The 21,355-nt window shown below is 38.2% G+C and overlaps 1 protein-coding gene across 3 annotated transcripts in view; it reads right to left on the reverse strand.

Annotated features, from left to right (window-relative positions):
• LOC108717893 (signal-induced proliferation-associated 1-like protein 2) overlaps positions 1-21,355 on the reverse strand; it is a 175,521-nt gene that overhangs the window by 74,035 nt on the left and 80,131 nt on the right. For all 3 annotated transcript variants that reach the window (XM_041564533.1, XM_041564534.1, XM_041564532.1), the window contains exons 7-11: positions 13,557-13,714; positions 12,038-12,614; positions 5,771-6,045; positions 4,163-4,426; positions 113-210 (exon numbers count right to left, since the gene is read on the reverse strand). In XM_041564533.1, the coding sequence (XP_041420467.1) occupies positions 113-210; positions 4,163-4,426; positions 5,771-6,045; positions 12,038-12,614; positions 13,557-13,714 (1,372 nt within the window). The remainder of the gene's footprint in view (positions 1-112; positions 211-4,162; positions 4,427-5,770; positions 6,046-12,037; positions 12,615-13,556; positions 13,715-21,355) is intronic.

Consider the following 21,355-nt stretch of genomic DNA (forward strand, 5'->3'; position numbering starts at 1 on the left):
ATCAGGTAAGAAATTATAACGACTGGGGCTGTCTAGCATTTTGGAACCTCCAGTGATTAAACGTTTCATGTTTATATGAAGATTAGCATCCCCTTGAACTGATTTTGCTTACCAGAGCAATTAATTACATCCAAGCCTTCTTCACTATCTATAAAAACGTCACGACTAATTGGAGCGATTTGATTTCCAAGAAGCAAAGGAGAGGGACACCTGTTAAGATACACATAATGTGTTAGCTGGTCCACTTTATACATATATAGACAAAAGATTATATATAAAAAATTATATCTGGTTTATTTACAAAAACAAATGCTCATTCAGAAAGTATTTCTTTTCCCTAACCTGAATGTTGAACTTGCAGAGTGACATGCAAGTGAAGTGACTTGTAGGGTGCGGGGGGATGGGGGGGGCTAATGTGCCCGTCCCCACCTGCCCCTTATGAATACATCGCAGACAGCAATGTCTTCATTTGAGCACAGTTATTTGTGCTCTGAAATGGAGCACAAGGACCTGCAGCTTTTTTCGTATCAAGGAAGGCAGTATGCAAAACATAAGGACATTTGCACCTGTTTTATGCACTTTGCACATTGCCTTCCCTGACATAAAAATATATCTAATGTTTCCAGATCATTAGTGAAGCATACAATACTGGGATACCAAGGATCGAATATTACATTACAATCCTGTTGAGACACTTCGCAATTAAAACTACAAAACTACCACTAATAATAAACCATAACAGCAAGTAAATTACTAGTCATGTGCTAATTAGCCAAGAATTAACCAACAATTTGTTGCTACAATATCCTGTTTTTTTTAAACAAAACAAAAATTTAAAAAAAAAACAACAAATAGAGAAGAGCCCTTATGTGGTCAGATGAAAAAAGATACATAAATATCTTCATATTTCTGTTAACCTAAAAATAGACACTAATACAAAGTGGGGCATTGTTACTAATAATGCTATGCATGAAGTCAAATGGCTGTATCTTGATCCTTAAAGGAATTGTTCAGTGTAAAAATAAAAACTGGGTAAATAGATAGGCTGTGTTTAATGTATAAAGGCTGGAGTGATTTGATGTTGAACATATCAGTCAGAACACTACTTCCTGCTTTTCATCTCTCTTGGTTTACACTGACTGTTTACCATGGTTACCAGGCAGTAACCAATCAGAGACTTGGGGGGGGGCACATGGGTCATATCTGTTGCTTTTGAATCTGAGCTGAATGCTGAGAATCAATTGCAAACTCACTGAACAGAAATGTATCATGTGGCCCCCCTTCAAGTCGCTGACTAGCTCAGAGTTAGAGAGCTGAAAAGCAGGAAGTTGGATTCAGTTTTATTAGGCATCTGTTCACTCCAGCCTTTATAGATTACATTTTTGGCTAACTAACTATATTAGAAATATTTATATTTTGCATAGCCTATCTATTTACACAGTTTTTATTTTTATTTATGTTCCTTTAAGGCTGTGGGTTCTTATAAACTGTTCTGAACAAACTCCATACTATTTTATAACTATATATCACACTTTTTGCAGAGGTGCAGCCCCTTCTGCCAGATGATGGCTTCAGCTCCCCAAACTGGCAGATACCTAGCCAACATTGTCAGTGGCATAACTAGTGTTGACTGTGCCTGGGTGTGGGCTATGCACAGACCCCCCCTTTTGTTTTGTGTCCCCCACTTGCCATAGGTGCACACAAAACCCCCTTATAGCATCTTCATTGATATTGATGTATAGTGGCTCCGGTGGGCTCAAAAGGTTGGGAGCCAGGGTGCAATCACACTCCTGGGAGTTTCACTTTGCCAGGACAATCATTCCTGCCTTCCACCAGCATCTTGTGGATCATGTGTCCCTGAAGGCAATGGACCCACTAAAGACTAAACCATTGGGCAAGCATGGGCAGTATATGTTCTTTGCGGTACATTGGGTTTCTCTGCTGAGTTGCAGAGAGGGTCTGTGACAAAGGAAGCAACCTGCTCGCCATCTGAGCCAAGTGCTTTGCTCAAACTTCTCATACAGCTCCCTGGGGTTGGCTAACATGCTCGAGAAGGTAGGTAGAGTATGCAGCTACTTCTGTAGGTCCCTCACTTTCCCACTGTCGACAACACCTGCCATCCCACAAAATCATCTTTGACCTACCCATGCAAAGCTTGACTACTAACAAATGGGGGCAGATTTACTAAAGAGCGAATTGTGTTTTTTGGCAAAAATTTGCAGCGACATCACCAATTTACTAAAAGGCTTTGCTAGTGAAAAACCTCAGCAATAGCGAACTTTTGGGCCATTTCGCCAGGCAAATTTTTGCTCTGGCGACGAAGCACAGAATGCAAATGTTTCTATTCATTACCCTTTTTGCCAGTCTACTTTGCCAAGTTCAGCCTGGCAAACTTCCATTATAACGATAGAGCAACCACTTTTAAATCAAAATCAACATTGCCCTTTCAATGCTAATTTTCTCCATGAATATTCCCTATTACTATTGAATGGGAAATATACTGATGAATTTTCGCAGTGAATTTACACCAGGAGAAAATTTACCATATTTCTCTTGAAAAAGTGAACGTACGATTTTTAGTAAATATGAGATGTGTTGTGAAAATACACTTGGCAAAGTGAGGTTAACTTTGGTGAAGTTTTATAGGCTAAAAATGGTGGAAGACGAGGCAGCACTTTTTTGCAGGGACAAGGTTTATACAACTGACATCATCCCCTTTGTCTTCCTGCTCAGGTTGATGTTAGGTGCCATGCTTGGAGTGGTGCCTGAAGAGGAGAATAAGAAGAAGGGCAGGACTGGTATGTGGTAAAAAATAGGAGGAAGGCAGGACAAGGAGAGGCTATCTGGTGATCATGATATAGGAGAGAAAGAGGACTGGTGCCTGTTGAGAAGAATGGGGAAGCACCATCCACATCCATAATATTGTCCTCCATGGCTTGGATAGCACAGAACAGGAGCGGGAAGGAGATGATGTGCTGGATAGAGAAGCAAAATTAACCAAATTTGCTCATTATTATTTAGTACACAATTATTACAGTGCAGCACATTGGAACTACCCATGTGATCAGCATTCTGTCATTAAGTAATTCAAGGGGTGTTTCTGCTATAAGGACAAGCTGGAATCTTCATTATTCAAGCCACCTGCAGATGTCCCGTGTGTGCAGAAACTAATGTGAATGTACCATCCTGTGCAAATGGGTGGATTTTAAAAAGAAAATGTAGTTCATATCAGTTACTGTACCCATGGGATGATAGCAGTCACCATAAGGATTTTCTCTAACATGAACAACATAGTCCTTAGTATTGAACTTTCTACACTAGCAATCTAAACTAGCAACTAAGGAAGTAATGGATAGTAAAATGGGTTAAGTAATAAATACATACATATATACATATATATATATATATATATATATATATATATATATATATATATATATATATATATATATATATATATATATATATATATATATATATATATATATATATATATATCTTAAAATAATGATCGTGGGTTTGAAAATTAAATCCCCTCCTTTTTTCTTATGTCATAATAATCAGGGTATAAAAAAATACATAACCTATTATTGATTATTGATTAAAGTGCAGTACAATGGAATTGAAAAATGCAAGCCAGAAATATAAACATACAGTATATATGAGAGAGATATATTGGGGGGGGGGATGAAGAATTACAAAGAGTACTAGACCTGATGAGTGCAGTGCCATATACACTGATAAAAAAATGTTGGTGACTAACTCAGACATAACAGTTTATTATACCAGAACAAGATTTTTGGTTAGACCTGATGTGTGCAGTTCTGTATATTGCTCAATGTATATGTGTGTGTGAGTATATATATATATATTTATATATATATATATATATATATATATATATATATATATATATATATATATATATATATATATATATATATATATATATATTGATAAAGGCCCCAAGGTGGCCCGAAACGTTGGAGGCACTGTGATGTGAAAATAAAACACTCTCGATATTTGAAAAACAGTGTGCTGGTCCTTTGCAAATTCATATATATATATATATATATATATATTATATATATGTACAACATGTAATCCTATAAAAATAATTTTTATAAAAATGAGAATTTTAAGAATCATAGAAACTCATTACCTTGTGCCATCAGTCATTTTCTTGTCAAAGGATGTACTGCGAGGGATACCAGCCTGACACTGTTGGAAAAACTGCTGGCATGGAACTGCTGGCATTTTCTCTGATGTTCCCACAATTGGAGAAACACATGTAACAGGCTGACATACAGGACTCTGCACATGATGCCAGGTGGTATTACGTTTGAAAGGGGTTTTGAAATCACAAGTATCTTCACTGTCAAGTTTGTACTCCACCACAGGCATTCTGGAAAGTTCTGAACAGCCCCTGAAATTACAGGATACTACTATATGAAAATCTGAAAGAAACAATAAAAAGCATCTTGGTAGTCATCACAGAGAGGGAGAATGCACAGTGCATTCCCACCTAGTCCTGACTTCCTATGCATATGCTCCTGGTTGTTCGCCACCAGGAAGTATAACATCTGATGTGATGTGGCCAAAGATGGCAGTTGCCAAAATCAGCTTTGCACCTCTAATGTAGAGAAAGGGGCATTTTAAATTGCTAGAAATGCAGCTGGTGTAGGGGCCCAATACATGGGTGACTTAGGAGTTAAATCATAGCATACAGGTTCTTATTTAATTACATATGTGTAAAATTATAACAGTAAAGAGGAAGTTAAGGTATTGCATTAATACTAGTACTGTATGCACTTAAGATACTGCTCATGGTGCTATAACTTTGAGCAGAACCTTATTTTTCCTATAGTGCTACGCTAAAACTGCAAACGTAAATAAAATACTTTAATGCAGATAAAGAGGCACTGGCCCAAGGAATAAAAACAAAATTTTGCAGATCCCTGTTAAGAAATACTTTTAGGTGTCCAAGGATGGGGGGTATTCTCTCTCAAGTAGAACAATTACCTAAGCTGTTTTAATAAATCAGCAAGAAGAGCATTACCTAAGCAATTACCTAAGCTGTTTTAATAAATCAGCAAGAAGAGCATTATGCTTAGGGCATACCAGGGAAACACTGCCAAAATTGTAGTCTTTTGACTGACACATCCACAGAAATGGCACTCATTGTAGTCTGCTGATAGAGCAGCAAAACATAACAACATACACAGGGCAGTATATTTGATCTAAGCAGCCCTTTGGCAACTGCTCATGTGCTGACAGCCTGGAGACCAGGTGCCACCCTCACCCCCAACTCTGCTGTCAGATATATATATATATAATGGAGACATAAGTATCTTTAGTGGAGACTAATAATTTCTAGCATGGTCACATTTTGAGGTGGCCTATGAGGTTCTGCTTCTTTTGTACCATTAGGCTTATCATGAAGTGATAAGGAGATCTCAAGGCTGCATTTACTCATTATTTTTTGATATTATTTTGTAATAAAATTGGGTATACATTGCAATTAATAGCAGAGCAATTCATCAACTATGACATGGAGGAGCCATTGACAAAGATCACAAACAGAAGTGCAAGAGCACTAAAGTGTACTAAGAGCACCAAAAAACGACATTCCTTAATACTTATTCAGGTGGCATTTCTGTCTGGGCAGTGCCTCTGTGTCCTGTACCTGCCAGCACTTTATTTTTGGGTATCAATATAGATAAGCAAAACATTGATAAAAAGGACAAAAAAGCAAATGCAATGCAATCACCTTCTAGGGGCTCCATCGTGATATGGTTGTATAATGACCACTTTTACAGATACTGAAGTGCGAAGGCGTTCAACCATTTGTTCATGAGTCAATGTAGCTACAGCCACGTTGCAGATTTCAACTAAGCGACTCCCTTGCCTCAATCCAGCTTTCCATGCAAGGCCAAAAGGTTCTACATCTGCAACTATCCCTTCAAAGTTTACATGAAATCCAAGTTGACCAAGCCCATTCCTATGCAAGGTAATTTCTGTTGTTTCACATCCTTTGGTGACAAGCTGAAAAGGAGCACAGGTATTTATTGGTAATAATACATATGCATAGTGACAAGTCTATGGTTAAACTGCAGCCAAGAGAGCAGCAGCAATGGTGCACACAGAAAACCTATGCATAATTATCCACTTGGCACGAAACGTGTTAGGCGATGCATGTCCTAATAAATATTCTTTCATTTTTACATATATTTCTGCTACTGCCTTTACTTTTTAGCAAGCCTCAATACCCTATCAAACTTTTCTATTGCTATGGAAGAAACACACATCTCAAGGTCCAGCACACTGAGGACTTGTAGCGAATCAAGTGACATTTTATTCAGTGTTTCAGCTTATTCATTGAGCCTTCCTGATGAAAGCTCAACACCCACTTGTTAGGACCACAGATGGCTCATTTCAGTCAAGTCAATGCTTGATACAGGATATAGAGCAGGGTTGTCCAACCTGCGGCCCGAGGGGCGCATGAAGCCCAGGATGGATATGAATGCGGCCCAGCTTGAACTTCCACCAATACAGGAAACGTCATGTTGCAATGTCAAGCACAGAGAGCGTATATACGCAGTCGCCAATTGTGTGCATGTATGCTGAGGGTTAATTAACCCTCGATATTCAACTGTCGAAGTTAAATCCTTTGACTTCGAATATCGAAGTCGAAGGATTTAGCGCTATTCGTTTGATCGATTAGAAGGATTTTAATCCATCGATCGAACGATTTTTGTTCAACCAAAAAATGGGGACCTTCCCCATAGGCTAACATTGACCTCGGTAGCTTTTAGGTGGCGAACTAGGGGGTCGAACTTTTTTCTTAAAGAGACAGTACTTCGACTATGGAATGGTCAAATAGTAGAACGATTTTTAGTTCGAATCGTTCGATTCGAAGTCGTAGTCGAAGGTCGAAATAGCCCATTCGATGGTCGAAGTAGCCAAAAAAAAAAACATTCGAAATTCGCAGTTTTTTTCCTCTATTGCCTCACTCGAGCTAAGTAAATGGGCCCCTAAGAGTAAAATTAGAACCAAATTATCTGTGGGCACCTTGAGAATTCACTGAGAATTGCAACTACTTCCATTCAACCAGATATTGATACATTAGTTTCTCAAACACAATGTCAAAAATCCCACTAGGTTTATGATACCCTCTTTTCTTTTACTTTTACAATAAAATAAATCAAAAATTAGCATTCGTGTTTGTGTGTATTTCGAGTGTGGCCCGAGAACATTTTTCTTCTTCTAATGTGGCCCAGGGAAGCCAAAAGGTTGGACAACCCTGATATAGAGATAAAATGTTTACTGAGAGTTCAGGTAAACAAGGCACAGGGCCTGATGGATATATCTGATGAATATATGGAAAAGCTTAGTTGATATTCTAATTGTGTCAAATGTAATTGCTTTTTATGATGCAGTAGTATTAACTTGGACAGTGGGGTTACAATAGATTACCTGATACAGTGCTACATAAACAACTGCTTTGTAACAAAGATCTGTTGTTTGCACAATGGATAGGAAACCAGCTAAAGGATTGAGTCCACAAGGTTGGTTGTAAATGGCACATTCTATACGAGAAGTTAGGTTTTTAGTGGGGTGCCATAGGGCTTTGCATTAGATTCACTTTTATTTAAATTGTTCATTAATGATTCGGGGTGGGCACTGCAAGAAATGTATCTGTGTCTGCAGATGACAATTACGCAGTCCAATTAATTCCATCCAGCATCCAGCATCCTTGCAGCTGGGTCTGCACCAATTGGAACTCTAATGGGAGAATGTTACATATCTTGTTAGAGCAAAAAACATTTGCAAAGACCAAATGTTAGCGACCAAGATTGTCATTGTTTGTATTCTTTTTGACCAGTTTCATACCTCAATGTTCAAAAGTTTGCAAACAAATGGCTTTTACTAAAATGCATGGTGTATGTAATAACATTTCTCAATTTCAAAGAGGTTTTTGCAACAAAATATTTAAGAAAACTCCAGAGCAGGTGTTAATTCTACCCTTTGCTTAGTAATAAAATAATAATTTGCTAGCAAATGATTTTACATTGTGAGCAGCACTAAACATTTTCAAAAACTTAATTTTAAACAACGCTTGTGATTTTAATTATATTCCCCCTTTGTAGCAAAAATGCAAAAGCCCGATGCTTCAAAAAGTCAGAATTCAAAAATCCAGACCTTCCGAGGTTGTGTATAAGTCAATGGGAGAGGTCCCTATTCTATTTGGAAGTTTCTGTGGTCTGCTCTGGAATTAGCCCGAAAATCTGACTATTTCAGACTATTCAGGGGAGAAATCAAAAAAATTCGGGATTTTCGGGGGAAAAAAAATATGATTAAAATTAGCTTTTTTAATAAATGGATTCTAGTTTGGTTTGACATTTTTTTCTATAAATACTATTTTGATAAATAAGGCCTTAATTGTTTATAAATGTAAGGTTATGTGCCTGAGATTTAAAATTATGCAAGCCAGTTATGCAAGTAATGGGACTATGTTAGGTGGATAAGAACCTAGAAGTATTTGTAGATAATAAACTTGTTTGTAGCAGAAATGCAAGTCAGCAGCTGCAATGGCTAACAAGGATTTGGGCTCTATTAGAAGGGGTATAGATTTGTAGGAGAAGAAAGGTCTTGCACCACCTCGTACCATGCTCTGGGAAATGCTGTACGTGAAAGGGTTACACAAAGAGCGCCAAAGTCTGCTGAAGGTGAAATTCCACATGCTCATTTCTATGGTATAGGCACATATTTTAATATGTGAACTCACACGTTCTCTCTTTTGATAACCATGCCCCTAAAACATGTTGCTCACCAATTCCTTTGGTGTTGCTCCTAGGGCCCCAAAGAAAGTGCTTATTTTTGAATTTCTGTTTTGGAGGCAAGTTTTGGTTGCATAAAAACCAGGTGTACTGCCAAACAGATCATTCTTTAGGCTGCCAGTCCTCATAGGGGTCGCCCTTGAGAGTTGTATTGGCAATGGTGGGAAACATTCAGGTCACAATTGTGATGGGAAAATACAGGCCCGGATTTGTGGAAAGGCCACCTAGGCCCGGGCCTAGGGCAGCAGGATTTTAGGGGGGCGGCATGCTGCCCAACCACACCCACATTGGTTCAAAAACACTGGGGATGCACTGGAGATACAATCATTTTTTAAATTTCCCATGCGCCAATCCCCATTGCTCTTGTCCCCCTGGAGGGGACAGGGGTGACGAAAGGGAGTGGGCCTAGGGGTGCCCACTATGTAAATCCGGCCCTGCTAAAATAGACTGCCTATAAATACACAAAATATTTATTTTTAAATAAATATTTAAAAAAAAAATCCTTGGCACTCTCTGCATAATTTATTTCTATTTCTAATTACTGAAACTGACTAGATGCTTGAAGCAGATTTTATATTTGGCAGCCTTTGATGTTGTCACCAGGGTTGCCAACTTTTCTGAAAAAGTTTACTGGCCAGTTTGTGTGTGGGGGGGTGGTCACAAAAGGGGGCAATCCGTGATGCAAAAGGGGGTCCCACGTACAGTGATGCAAAAGGGGGTCGGAGCAACATTGCGCGATTTCCAGAAGACTGAAAAAAGGTAAGTTCTGAGCAAATTGGGAGCGGGCCAAGGGCTTTTTTTAAGGGTATTACAAATTACTGGCAACTACATTGCCGGTAAATTTGTAATACTGGCCCTGGCCTTGGCAGGTGTTTTACCGGCTAGGCAAGTAAAACACCGGCAGGGTGGCAACCTTAGTTGTAACCCTAGAGGGCTGATATCCTCCAGGTCTTCCCTATGTAAGAACTAGCAGCAGTTCATTGACCCACAGAAAATATTCTCTTAATGTTGCTTAAAACTTATACAATGCAACAAGTTACAATTTTTGGATGTGGATAAAAATATTTAGAGACATCTCTTTTTGGGATCAAAGAGAAATACATTTCTGTGCCAGTGCTGGAATCAGTTATTTTAGTTAACTCTAATACATCTGCTAGGAAAGGGAGCCCCCAAAAAGATATATTAGACCTACATTATCTGTTGATTAAAATCAGACTTCCAATTCCTGCAAGAAGAGACAATAAATACAGACAGATGCTGAAGCAAAAAGTACAGTAAGTAATTTGAGTGACTTGATTATTTCAGAACCTGGTAAGAATTTTTAATTGACTATATAGGTATGGGATCTGTTTTCCAGAACGCTTGGGACCTGGGGTTGTCAAGATTATTTGAATCTTCATACCTTAAAGGAGAAGGAAAGGCTTTGTGCACTTGAGGGTGCCAAATGTTTGGCACCGCCAAGTGATTGTATTTACTTGCCTGCTCCTATCAGCAGAAAACTGCACCGGCCCAGGGTTATACCAGTGAGCACCATGGAGCGAGCCTCTTCCGGCTTCTTCTTTCTTCAAACTTCCCAGGGGAAGACACATGCGCAGTTGAACAAAATAGCCAACTTTTTAGTTAAAGTACGGCTTTTCGTTCTTCTGCACATAACTGGTATAACCCTGAGCCAGTGCAGTTTTCTGCTGATAGGAGCACCGGCACGGGGTTTCAGATAAGTCAGTACACTCACTTGCCTAACATTTGCCACCCCCAAGTGCACAAAGCCTTTCCTTCTGCTTTAAGTCTACTAAAAATAATTTAAACATTATAAAAACCAGATAGGCTTGTTTTACCTCTAATAACAAGGAATAAATCTCAGTTTGGATCAAGTACAAGGTACAGTTTTATTATTAGAGAGAAAAATAAACTAATTTTTTAAAATTGAATTCTTTGAATAAAGTAGAAGATTACTTTATTTTAATTAGGATCTTTCTGGATAACAGGTTTCCAGATAACAAATCCCATACCTGTATTTATGTCTTATTTCAGTATTATGAAGTTTATACAGGTATGGAATCTGTTAGCTGGAAACCCATTATCCAGAAAGCCTTGAATTATGGAAAAGCTGTCTCCCATAGACTGCATTTTATCTAAATAATCCAAATTTTAAAACATTTTCTGTGTAATGATAAAATACTTCCTTGTACTTGTTCCAAACTAGTCCTTATTGGAAGCAGAACCAGCCTGTTGAGTTTATTTAATGTTTACATGATTTTCTAATAGAATTAAAGGGGTTGTTCACTTTTGATATACCTTTTAATATGATGTATAGAGTGATATTCAGAGACAATTTGCAATTTGTTTTCATTTATTATTATTAAAGGTTTTTGAGTTATTTAGCTTTTTATTCAGCAGCTCTTCAATTTGCATCTCAAGCAATCTGGAAACTAGGGTCCAAATTACCCTAGCAACCATGCATTGATTTAAATAAGAGACTGCAGCCACCCCTTTAAGGAAGGAAGATCCAAGTTACAGAAAGATCTTTTATCCGGAAAGCCCCAGGTCCCAGGCATTCCCCAACAAACATATATCTTCCAATAGACAGCACTCCATTGTTCCATAAAAATGCCTTTATTTTATCTTATCACATGGCAGCTAAAAAAGATTGTAACATTTCGAGTGGCACCCCACTCTTTGTCAAGCATTGTGCTGTCTATTGGAAGATAAATATTTTTATGTCCAGTCATGTTTTTATAGTTGGATACAGATTGCATTACTTCGGAGAAATACATAGCTACAGCTTATTATGTACAAAAAATATTGGTTCAGTGAATAACTATCATTGTCTTCCAGTTACGATAGACACTAATTATGTGTACACTTTTGGCTGTGTGATTTGAATACTAATAGCGCAATTATGATTTATAGGAGAATTAAAGTTTAACTAAAGTTAAAGTAGTTCAGAAATGTTGTACATTATATTTTGGGCTTCAGTACCAACCCAAGGCAACCACAGCCCTTTAGCAGTAAAAATCTGGCCTCCAAAGATGTCCCTGTAACTCCCCATCTTCTTTTCTGCTGTTTTACTGCACATATTCAGTGCTGCTGTCACGTACTGAGTTTAGGGACTGACACAAAAAACACTGAATATATATCAGTTAAATGTCACAATATAAGGCTGAGGTAAATAATATATGTTTACCCTTGAAACTTACTTCCAACCTCTGAACAACATCTCTTGTATCTTCAGAGTAGTTGTTTATGGAAGACAAAAGGACACATTCCCCTCTCTCATAAAAAATCTTAATAGTCTTCAGTCCAGATGTCCAGCCAATAATGTCCCTGCAGGAGCAGTTAAACACCACATTTCTAGATCTCTCTTCAACAAGGATGACAAATTCATTGGAAATTCCTAATAAGCATTCAGTATCTGCAGATAGGCCAAAGTCCCATGCTATAACATTCCACAAAATGGCTCCAGTGCTGTATAAATGAGCATCTCTCTTAGGTTTTACCCTTTCTTTCCTTTTTGCTCCAAGGGTGATGAAACTAAATTTTCCAGAACTATCTACAGTTGCTGTTGTAACAAAATTTTCTGCAAGATCCTTCAGATACTCTTGACGGGTTCTGGTGGCCATAGCCTTAAATTTTTCTGACTTGTGTGCTGCGTTCTCTGCATTAATCACTTTCGCCAAAAGAAAATCCCTAAACACAGCTGATTTTGGGAATGTCACTCCCTTGGGTATAGGTGGGCCAAAAGGTGGAACTTCCTTTGATCTTGAAACAACAACACTAGAAGAGAGCAAAGAAAACAAAGGTTCAAATAATTTTATAGTTTGTGCTTTTTATTGCATTCATCAATGGGCCCATCTTAGGAACACTTGAGATGGCGGAGACCATGTAACCAACACCCCCTGATTTTTTTCCCCCACACATTCTCCCATGGCCTATACAAATAAGAAGAGATAGTGGGTGAGAGTCCTTTTCATCAGTTTACTTGAACAAACTAATAGAACAATGACCTGATACATTTTAGAACCTAGTGTCCATACCATAGCCACTGCCTGCATAGTAGGTATGTTAAACATGGTAAAACAAAAATAATAAATAGCTGTTAATAACTTCTGTCAAGTGAATAAGACATCAATGCTATTATTAAAGCTATGAACATTTGGGTTCCAGAAGTCACTCCATCCCCACTTTGAAAAGGTTTCATAGAACTTGTCTGCAATTCACAAAAAGCACATTGTCAAATGATGTGAAAATTGCAACAGGTGCAACTTGAGGGTAGATTAATTAAAGTGTGAAATAAGAGATCACCACAGAGAAACTCACCCACTTATTCCTATGGGATTATTAGAAGCGAATTTAGGAAATGGTGGGCCAGATTCAATTCAGTGAGGAAAAGTTACTGTATCTCATGGTTTATCATGTGAAAACTCATGGAAGAGATTCAATTCAAGGAGAGGGGGTGCTTTATGGGAAATTCTGTACAGACATGGAGCAGTAGGCAAGAAAATTATCAGAGTTAACTATACATTTCTTAGACTTTAAAATAGTTGGATAATTACTTTCCAATATATTGAGGGATCATACAATATATTTGTCTTATTACATTATTTGATAATTAATACGTTTTAAATTAAAAGTAAGATGGGAACATACAAATAGCTTTATATGTACTGTCCCCAGCACTTAAAGGGTTAAACATGTTAATGAAAACAATGCACTTACCTATAGCATACACTTTCTGTGCATGGGTTATGCACTCTAACAATTACAAACACATGCTGAAAATGAGACCGGATTGTTTTTGGAGTAAATGGAAGAGATCCTGGCTCTTGAAAGATTATAGTTACTATATCATTGCCAATATGTCTTTTTCTAAGTAGCTGTAACATAAACAATAGCCAAACATTATTGTCCACATTTTTGTATAATTAGATAATAAACATTTCATTTTATCCTCATTATAACATATTTTTCACAAGAACTCTGTAAAAAAAAAATGTATACAAAAATGTTTGCATGCCCAGCAGCTTCTGAGTAAAAATATGCTGTAATGTTTTTTCCAAAGAAGGATTGTTTTCAGACCTAGTCTTATATAAAGGGCACCAAGGCAGGGTTTCCACCAAAGGTGTAGTTCAACTCAATTTCAATAAAAAGACAACCTTCTTAGAATGGTTTGTTAATGTTTGCACATGCTTCAGAATAATTAATTGAAATACTGTATATTTTATAAAACATAATCAATCAACTGTAAAGGCGCCAATAAAAGTGTAGATGCAAGAGAAGTGAAAATAACATTATCTAATGATGAAGCAAGTAAATCCCAAAGTCACAGATTACCTGCAAGAATCATCAGCATGCTGAGGTAGGCGACAAGCATTTTCAATAACCAGTCATGTGCGTAGGTAAGACAAAGAACAAAGGGCAGAGTTGTGTGCTAGATGTATATGATGAGTTGACAAATGCAGTAAAAATCTTTGCCTCAATGGTAAAACAAGTGTCAAGGCAAATTTAAGGATTTTAATAGCCAGTTATCTTCTGGTACTGAGGTATAGGCCAGGTAACAGTAGGTTTCAGAATTTAGCCATTTGGGTCTGCGTATGTATTATATTAGATTATATACAGGGCCGGATTTACATTGCAGGTGCCCCTAGGCCCACTGCCGTTCATCACCCCTATCCCCTTCCCTTTATTCGTGCAAATTTTAATCGGAACCGGAGCAATGGAAATTGGCACATAGGAAATGTAAAAAACTATTGTATTTCTTGCATATCCCCAGTGTTTCTGAACCAATGTGGGTGTGGTTGGGCAGCATGCCGCCCCCTAAAATCCTGCCACCCTAGGCCCGGGCCTTGGTGGTATTTTTATATAGGTAATTCAAGTGCTGCCACTATTTACAGTGAAAAGATAAAGGTAGACACCAGTGCAAGGGAAGTTGTGAAGGCTTCTTGACTGTGTGTGAAGGCCACAAAAACCACACTACATTTTGGGCAGAGCCCTTTTTCAGGTGTGACAGTACCTGCACTAGTCTCTGCACTATTTTTAAAGGGCCCTTGGGTAGCTAGTCATTTTCATTTGTAGGAGAACACCCCTCCCAGCAAACATTTTTGACCATGCCCACACCCCTAATTACCACATCAATTTTACAAAATTTGGCAGGTTATGAAAGTTTGAACACATTTCTGGGAGTTTTAGGGCCATGTTTTATGTGTTATATCAATTTTGCTAAAAAAATTGCCCTTTAAAGGAGAACTAAAGAAGCAGGCTCGAAATGTTGCACATTATGGTTTGTATTTCTGTACCAGCCCAAGGCAAAAAAAAGCACTTTAGCAGGGAAGATTTGTGCCTCTGCAGGGAAGAACCGTGCTTCTGAAGATACCCCTATTGCTCCCATCTTCTTTTCTGCTGATTCACTGCACATGCTCTGTGATGCTTTCCAAAATGGTGACCCCCCCCTGTGACAAGTTTTAAGTCCTGGGTCATTGCTGCTATTGAAAATCTAAAACTTTAGGCTGATGCAATTAGTTCAGTATATAAAACAAGGCATTTTTACCCATATTAATTTTCAGGGTTTAGTTCTCCTTTAAGCTATGAGTCACAGTTCTCCCAAGTAACTTGCGTATCTTCAATAGCTACACTTGTATCTTTACTTATCTTAATATTTTTACAAATGTATCCAAGTGCAGGTGCTGAGTATTCTGGACTTTGCCAAAAAGCCTTTTATAAATTAAGTTTCAGAAAAGTTTTATCTTTTTTCTGGCGTCAGTGAGGGAAATCCAGGGCTGTTGGCTGAGGTGTCAAAAATCTGTACTGTACCGCAGAAAAAGGGACAGTTGGGAGGTATGGGAGAAGGTAAGGTAACTCAGAACCCTAGGGTTCCTACTTTATTCCACTTGTTTGTTCTCTGAGCAATTAGGTAGAAATAAATTAAGTCAGTATTGAATTGTCTGTCTATCTAGAGATTTTTGCCATTCTTCCTCGCAGATCACTTCTAATTCTCAGATCTTCTTAGGCATCATGCATGTGTTATGTACAAAGTTTTATGTGCCACGTACTGGCATACAATCCCAAGAATAATGGATCCACAATCAAGGTCTTTTTACTGCTCCTTCCAGTCACACTCACGCTGTCAGGGCTCAGGTTCTGGGCAGGCAAGGGAATATTGATTTATTTGGAATAAATAAATCAATTGTAAAAGTATGAAATAATGGGCGAAAAATATTGATTAAATCTGTCCTTTATAACAATTTAAGGAATTAGCACGGAAGTAGCACTTTAATGTAATTTAACAATTTTAATTAGATAAGTTACTTATTTATTCCAAGCAATTGAGCTAATCACAAACTTTTTATTAATTTTGCATAATTAATTACAAGTATCAGCAAGTGGATGTATTTGAATTTTAGAAGTGATCCATCGAATTATCAGTCAGAAGAGGGGTTTTTTCTTTTCTTTTTTCTCTTTTCATTAATTGCACTAATTGAATCAGACCTCTCGAAAGACTGAAGCGGTAAATTAATATAAAGAGTATCTTTTTTCTTTGTTCAGGTGTGTAATATTTATATGCACTTTTTTAATTTGGGTTTCGAACATAACCGCGTTCTTTGGTAAATCAATGTATATTGTGCATCAAACTGTTCAGTAGACCTCTGACATTCTTATCTAGGGTGAGTTTCCTTTGTATATAAAACATTGTGTGAGATAAATGTGGCAACATTTTAAGGCAATTTTCAGAAATGTAATTGGTAATTTGGTAGAGGCATATTAACCCATCTTCAGAATGTATACTTTCCACAAATATATGGTTTTCTGGGGGTCTTTGTACAGTTAGGGGATATTATGATACAATACTCAGTCAGGGGGCTCTGCTTGCAAAAGCTGAATTGGCAGGCAAGACAATTCCTAGGCACCATTTTCATTTGGGGTCCATATATAACCACATACTTTAGTATATCTATGCATCTGGCCATCAAACTGTTGAGTAGACCTCCGTCATTCATTTTAAGGTGATTTGCCTTTGCATATAAAAATGCAGCAAATTGCAACCTTTGATTTTGAGAAATTTCATAAAAATGTACTACTTTAGGAAAACTAGCATATCTAGCATATCCTGAAAAAAATCAATATATTGTTTACCTAGGTAAACTCAAAACCACCCCCTGGAACTGGAAGAGCTCAAAATGTCCAAAAACTGCCTAGCAAAAAAGATTGCAAGTGACCAAATTGGCTGGCAATGAAAGAGTTAAATAGTGCTGAAATGTTGTACATTATGTACCACCCCATGGTTTTCCTGACCTGCACCCGACCCTAACCCGCCCTGCTCCAGCCCGCGCTTCCGGGGTCCTTTTATAGACCCGTGCCAACCCGACCCGCCGATGATGTCATAATGACATCACAAAAGGGGCGGGGCGAGCAGACGCAAGACTATAAAACCGGAACCCTGAAGTCGGCATTTGCCACCAGCAAGGAGCTGTGTGAGGTCGACCCGAACCCGCCTGACCCCCGGGTATCGGGTCGGCCCGCACATCACTAATGTGCCACCAAAGATGCCTCTGAAGCTCCCAATCTTCTTTTCTGCTGATTCATTGTACATACTCTGTGCTGCTGTCACTTACTGAGCTTAGGGATTGACCCACAAAATACATACAAATAAATTACATACTAGACAACCGGAAGGATTAAATTCAAGATTTGATATAAGTTGCTACTTTTAAATGACATACACCAAAGTAATAATGGGATCGCAACATAGTTTCACAATTGCCACTGAGCAGAATGTAACAATAAAAGAACTGATGTATAAACTCTTTTTTTTAAATGTATGTAAATAGTTAATATGTGAATATGTTAATGAAAGCGATGTGTATAAAAGACAAACATGCTAATGAGATTGGAGGTCTCTGAGGAAGTGCGTAGCCACGAAACGCGTCAGACCTCAGACGCTAGATGTTTGATCGGATGAGAAATTAAAGTTATACCTTTTTAACCATAACCTCGTGTGGGCGATTCCTTCAGGTGCTGGTGTGCGCTGCTACAAAACCTGTTGTGCTGTGAAAACGTCTCCTCTGTGACGGACTCGGGGCGGCTGCACCCGGGTCACCACGTGGACAGGGTAAGACTCTGCAAATACTTATCTGCTAATAACTTGATGTTTTTCGATGGGGAGCCCGATGTGACGTACGTTTGTGTAGAACTTCAGTGCAGGGTCCGGGGCTATCAGCACCCGGGCCACTAGCCTTAAACGGTGAGCGACGCCAAGGGTGATATAAATTTCCCCCGAAAGAGTTAAAACCCCTGCGCCTTGTAATTGATTGACTACATAAATCTTATTAGAAGCGCTGAATTGATGAATTGTTTGTATCTGACAGAACCTCAATCGTTCTACTGATGTAATGCTCTCTGGTGCCAGGATCTCTTCCAATTTATTGTTATGTACTAATGGATTCAATCTAGTATTGGAATTTAACAACTTCATCTTGACTTTCAGATTATCCCATATGTTCAACAATGTTGAAAGAACCAGATTCATTGGTTTAGGAAGAACTCGGTTGCCCTTTTCTATCCACAGCAGCACTTTCAATGGTATTCTCGATTCTTCTTGTAGTACTTGTACCCATAGCTTAGTAGATTGTAAATGCCAAACATCGAGCATTCTCTGCAAAATCGCCGCCCTGTAATATGTTTGAAAGTCCGATAATCCCACTCCGCCTCTGGCTTTAGACTGTCAAATGTGTAAACTTCAATTGTGGCCTTTTCTTTGTCCAGATAAACTGTGAAAGCATTGCATTTAAGGTTTGGAAGGTTTGTTTAGAAGTTTGCAGGGGGATGGTTTGAAAGAAATATAGAAACTGCGGTAAATATCCATTTTAAGTATATTTATGCAGCCAAACCAGGAAAATCCGGGTTTATCCCATCTGGATAGGTCTTTCTGGGTCTGCTTGATCAATGGGATTATGTTTTCAGAGATGCCATCTTCCACATTCCTTGTTATTTGTATCCCCAAATATGTGAAAGATCTATCTTCTACCATGAATGCAAAAGATTTCTTAATAAGGTCCCATTGCTGAGACGCTAGAGACAGGTTTAACAAACTGGATTTCTGGTAGTTAATCTTTAAATTGCTAGCTATGCCATACTGTTTTAATTCTTTCATCAAATTGGGCAAGATATGTAGGGGTTTGTGATAAAAAAACAACATGTCATCGGCATACGCCGATATTTTATGCTGAGTGTTAGATATCGATACTCCAGTGATGTCAAGGTTCGATCTTACTCTCTGTAGAAAGTGCTCCAAAGTGATAATATATATAAGTGGGGACAAAAGGCAGCCCTGTCGTGTCCCATTATTTATGCTGAAGGACTCTGGCAATGAACCATTAATCCTAATACACGCTTTGGGATTTGTATATAAGCTTCGGATGCTTTGAATAAATTTTGGCCCTAGACCCATCGGTGTAAGACACTTGAAAATGAAGGCCCACGATACTCGATCAAATGCCTTCTCAGCGTCTGTTGATAATAGGGCCAGTGGTATTTTATTCCTTTTACAGTAACTCATAATGCTATATACCGATAGAGTACTGTCCCGCACTTCTCTTGTAGGGACAAATCCAACTTGTTCAAGGTGGATGAAATTAGTTATCACTGTTTGCAGCCGGTTTGCTAATATTTTAGAATAAAGTTTTGTGTCCACATTTACTGTATAAGGGAAATCGGGCAGTAACTCTTAACATCTAGTGGGTCTTTGCCCTTTTTGTGTAGCAACGTGATGTAAGCCATGGCAGCATCTGGAGGCAAAGTGCCTACAGTTTGAGTGGTTTGAAGATTTGCTGTAAAGTGTGGAATTAAAATGTCTCTAAACTTTTTATAATAAAGGCCAGTAAACCCATCCGGGCCAGGTGCTTTCCCATTAGGTATCTCCTTAATCGCCATTTCAATTTATGTTGATGTAATCTGTGCTTCCAACTGATCTCAAAGCTCTTCCATTATCTGTGGTTGCATTACTGTCTGTAGATATTTTTCAGCCAACGACATCTGTGATTCCTGTCTTTGGGCAAACGACTGCAAATTGTAAAGAGACTGATAGAATTCTCTGAATGTCCGTGCAATTATTTGGGTGTTAGTTGTAGTATCCACTTCTAGTAATCTGAGTAGATTTTTGTTTTCTTTTTAGGGCATTTGCTAGCATTCTGCTACACTTGTTCTCGTGCTCATAATACCTCTGTCTCTGATAATAAAAATAGCTTTTTCTGTGTAGATATTTAATATGGTCTTAATTTGTTGTCTCGTTTCTGTGAGAAGTGTCAGCAATTGCGGGGTCTGGGATTGTTTATGTTTATCTTCTAATTGTCTTAAATGGATACTGTCATGGGAAAAAAATTTTTTTTCAAAAAGAATCAGTTAATAGTGCTGCTCCAGCAGAATTCTGCACTGAAATCCATTCATTTACTCAAAGAGCAAACAGATTTTTTTATATTCAATTTTGAAATCTGACATGGGGCTAGACATATTGTCAATTTCCCAGCTGCCCCAAGTCATGTGACTTGTGCTCTGATAAACTTCAATCACTCTTGCTGTACTGCAAATTGGAGTGATATCAACCCCCCTCCCTTTCCCCCCAGCAGCCAAACAAAAGAACAATGGGAAGGTAACCAGATAGCAGCTCCCTAACACAAGATAACAGCTGCCTGGTAGATCTAAGAACAACACTCAATAGTAAAAACCCATGTCCCACTGAGACACATTCAGTTACATTGAGAAGGAAAAACAGCAACCTGCCAGAAAGCATTTCTCTCCTAAAGTGCAGGCACAAGTAACATGACCAGGGGCAGCTGGGAAATTGACAAAATGTCTAGCCCCATGTCAGATTTCAAAATTGAATATAAAAAAATCTGTTTGCTCTTTTGAGAAATGGATTTCAGTGCAGAATTCTGCTGGAGTAGCACTATTAACTGATGCGTTTTGAAAAAAACATGTTTTCCGATGACAGGTTCCCTTTAAGGTAGACAGTAAATTATTATATTGTTCCATTTTCTCTTTTTTCTTGTGTGTCGCAATTTTGATCAACTCTCCCCTTATAACACACTTGTGGGCTTCCCATAGAGTCTGGGGGTTGGTGTCTGGACTGGAATTTTCGGTAATGTAATCCTTGAGTACTTTCCTAATTTGTGACATAATGCTGCATCATCCAACAAGAATTCATTTAGTTTCCAATGCCATTTCTCCATTTTAGGTTGTGTAGTCGAAATCTGTAAGAATATTGGGGCATGATCTGACCATGAGATCGATCCTATTGAGGTTTTAAGAATTGTTGGGAGACAAGAATGTGGTACTTAGAAAATAGTCAATATGAGAATATTGTTGATGAGCACTTGAATAGAAGGAATAATCCTTAGTTGTGGGGTTATGAATTCTCCATACATCCATAAGATGGTGGGTGTGTTAGAGGGATTTCAATTGTGAGATATAACTTGATGAAATTGAAGATTTCTTAGCAGAACAATCTATCAGTGGTTCAATTGTGA

The sequence above is a fragment of the Xenopus laevis genome, chromosome 5S (genome assembly GCF_017654675.1).
Source record: "Xenopus laevis strain J_2021 chromosome 5S, Xenopus_laevis_v10.1, whole genome shotgun sequence".
NCBI classification, from domain to species: domain Eukaryota; kingdom Metazoa; phylum Chordata; class Amphibia; order Anura; family Pipidae; genus Xenopus; species Xenopus laevis.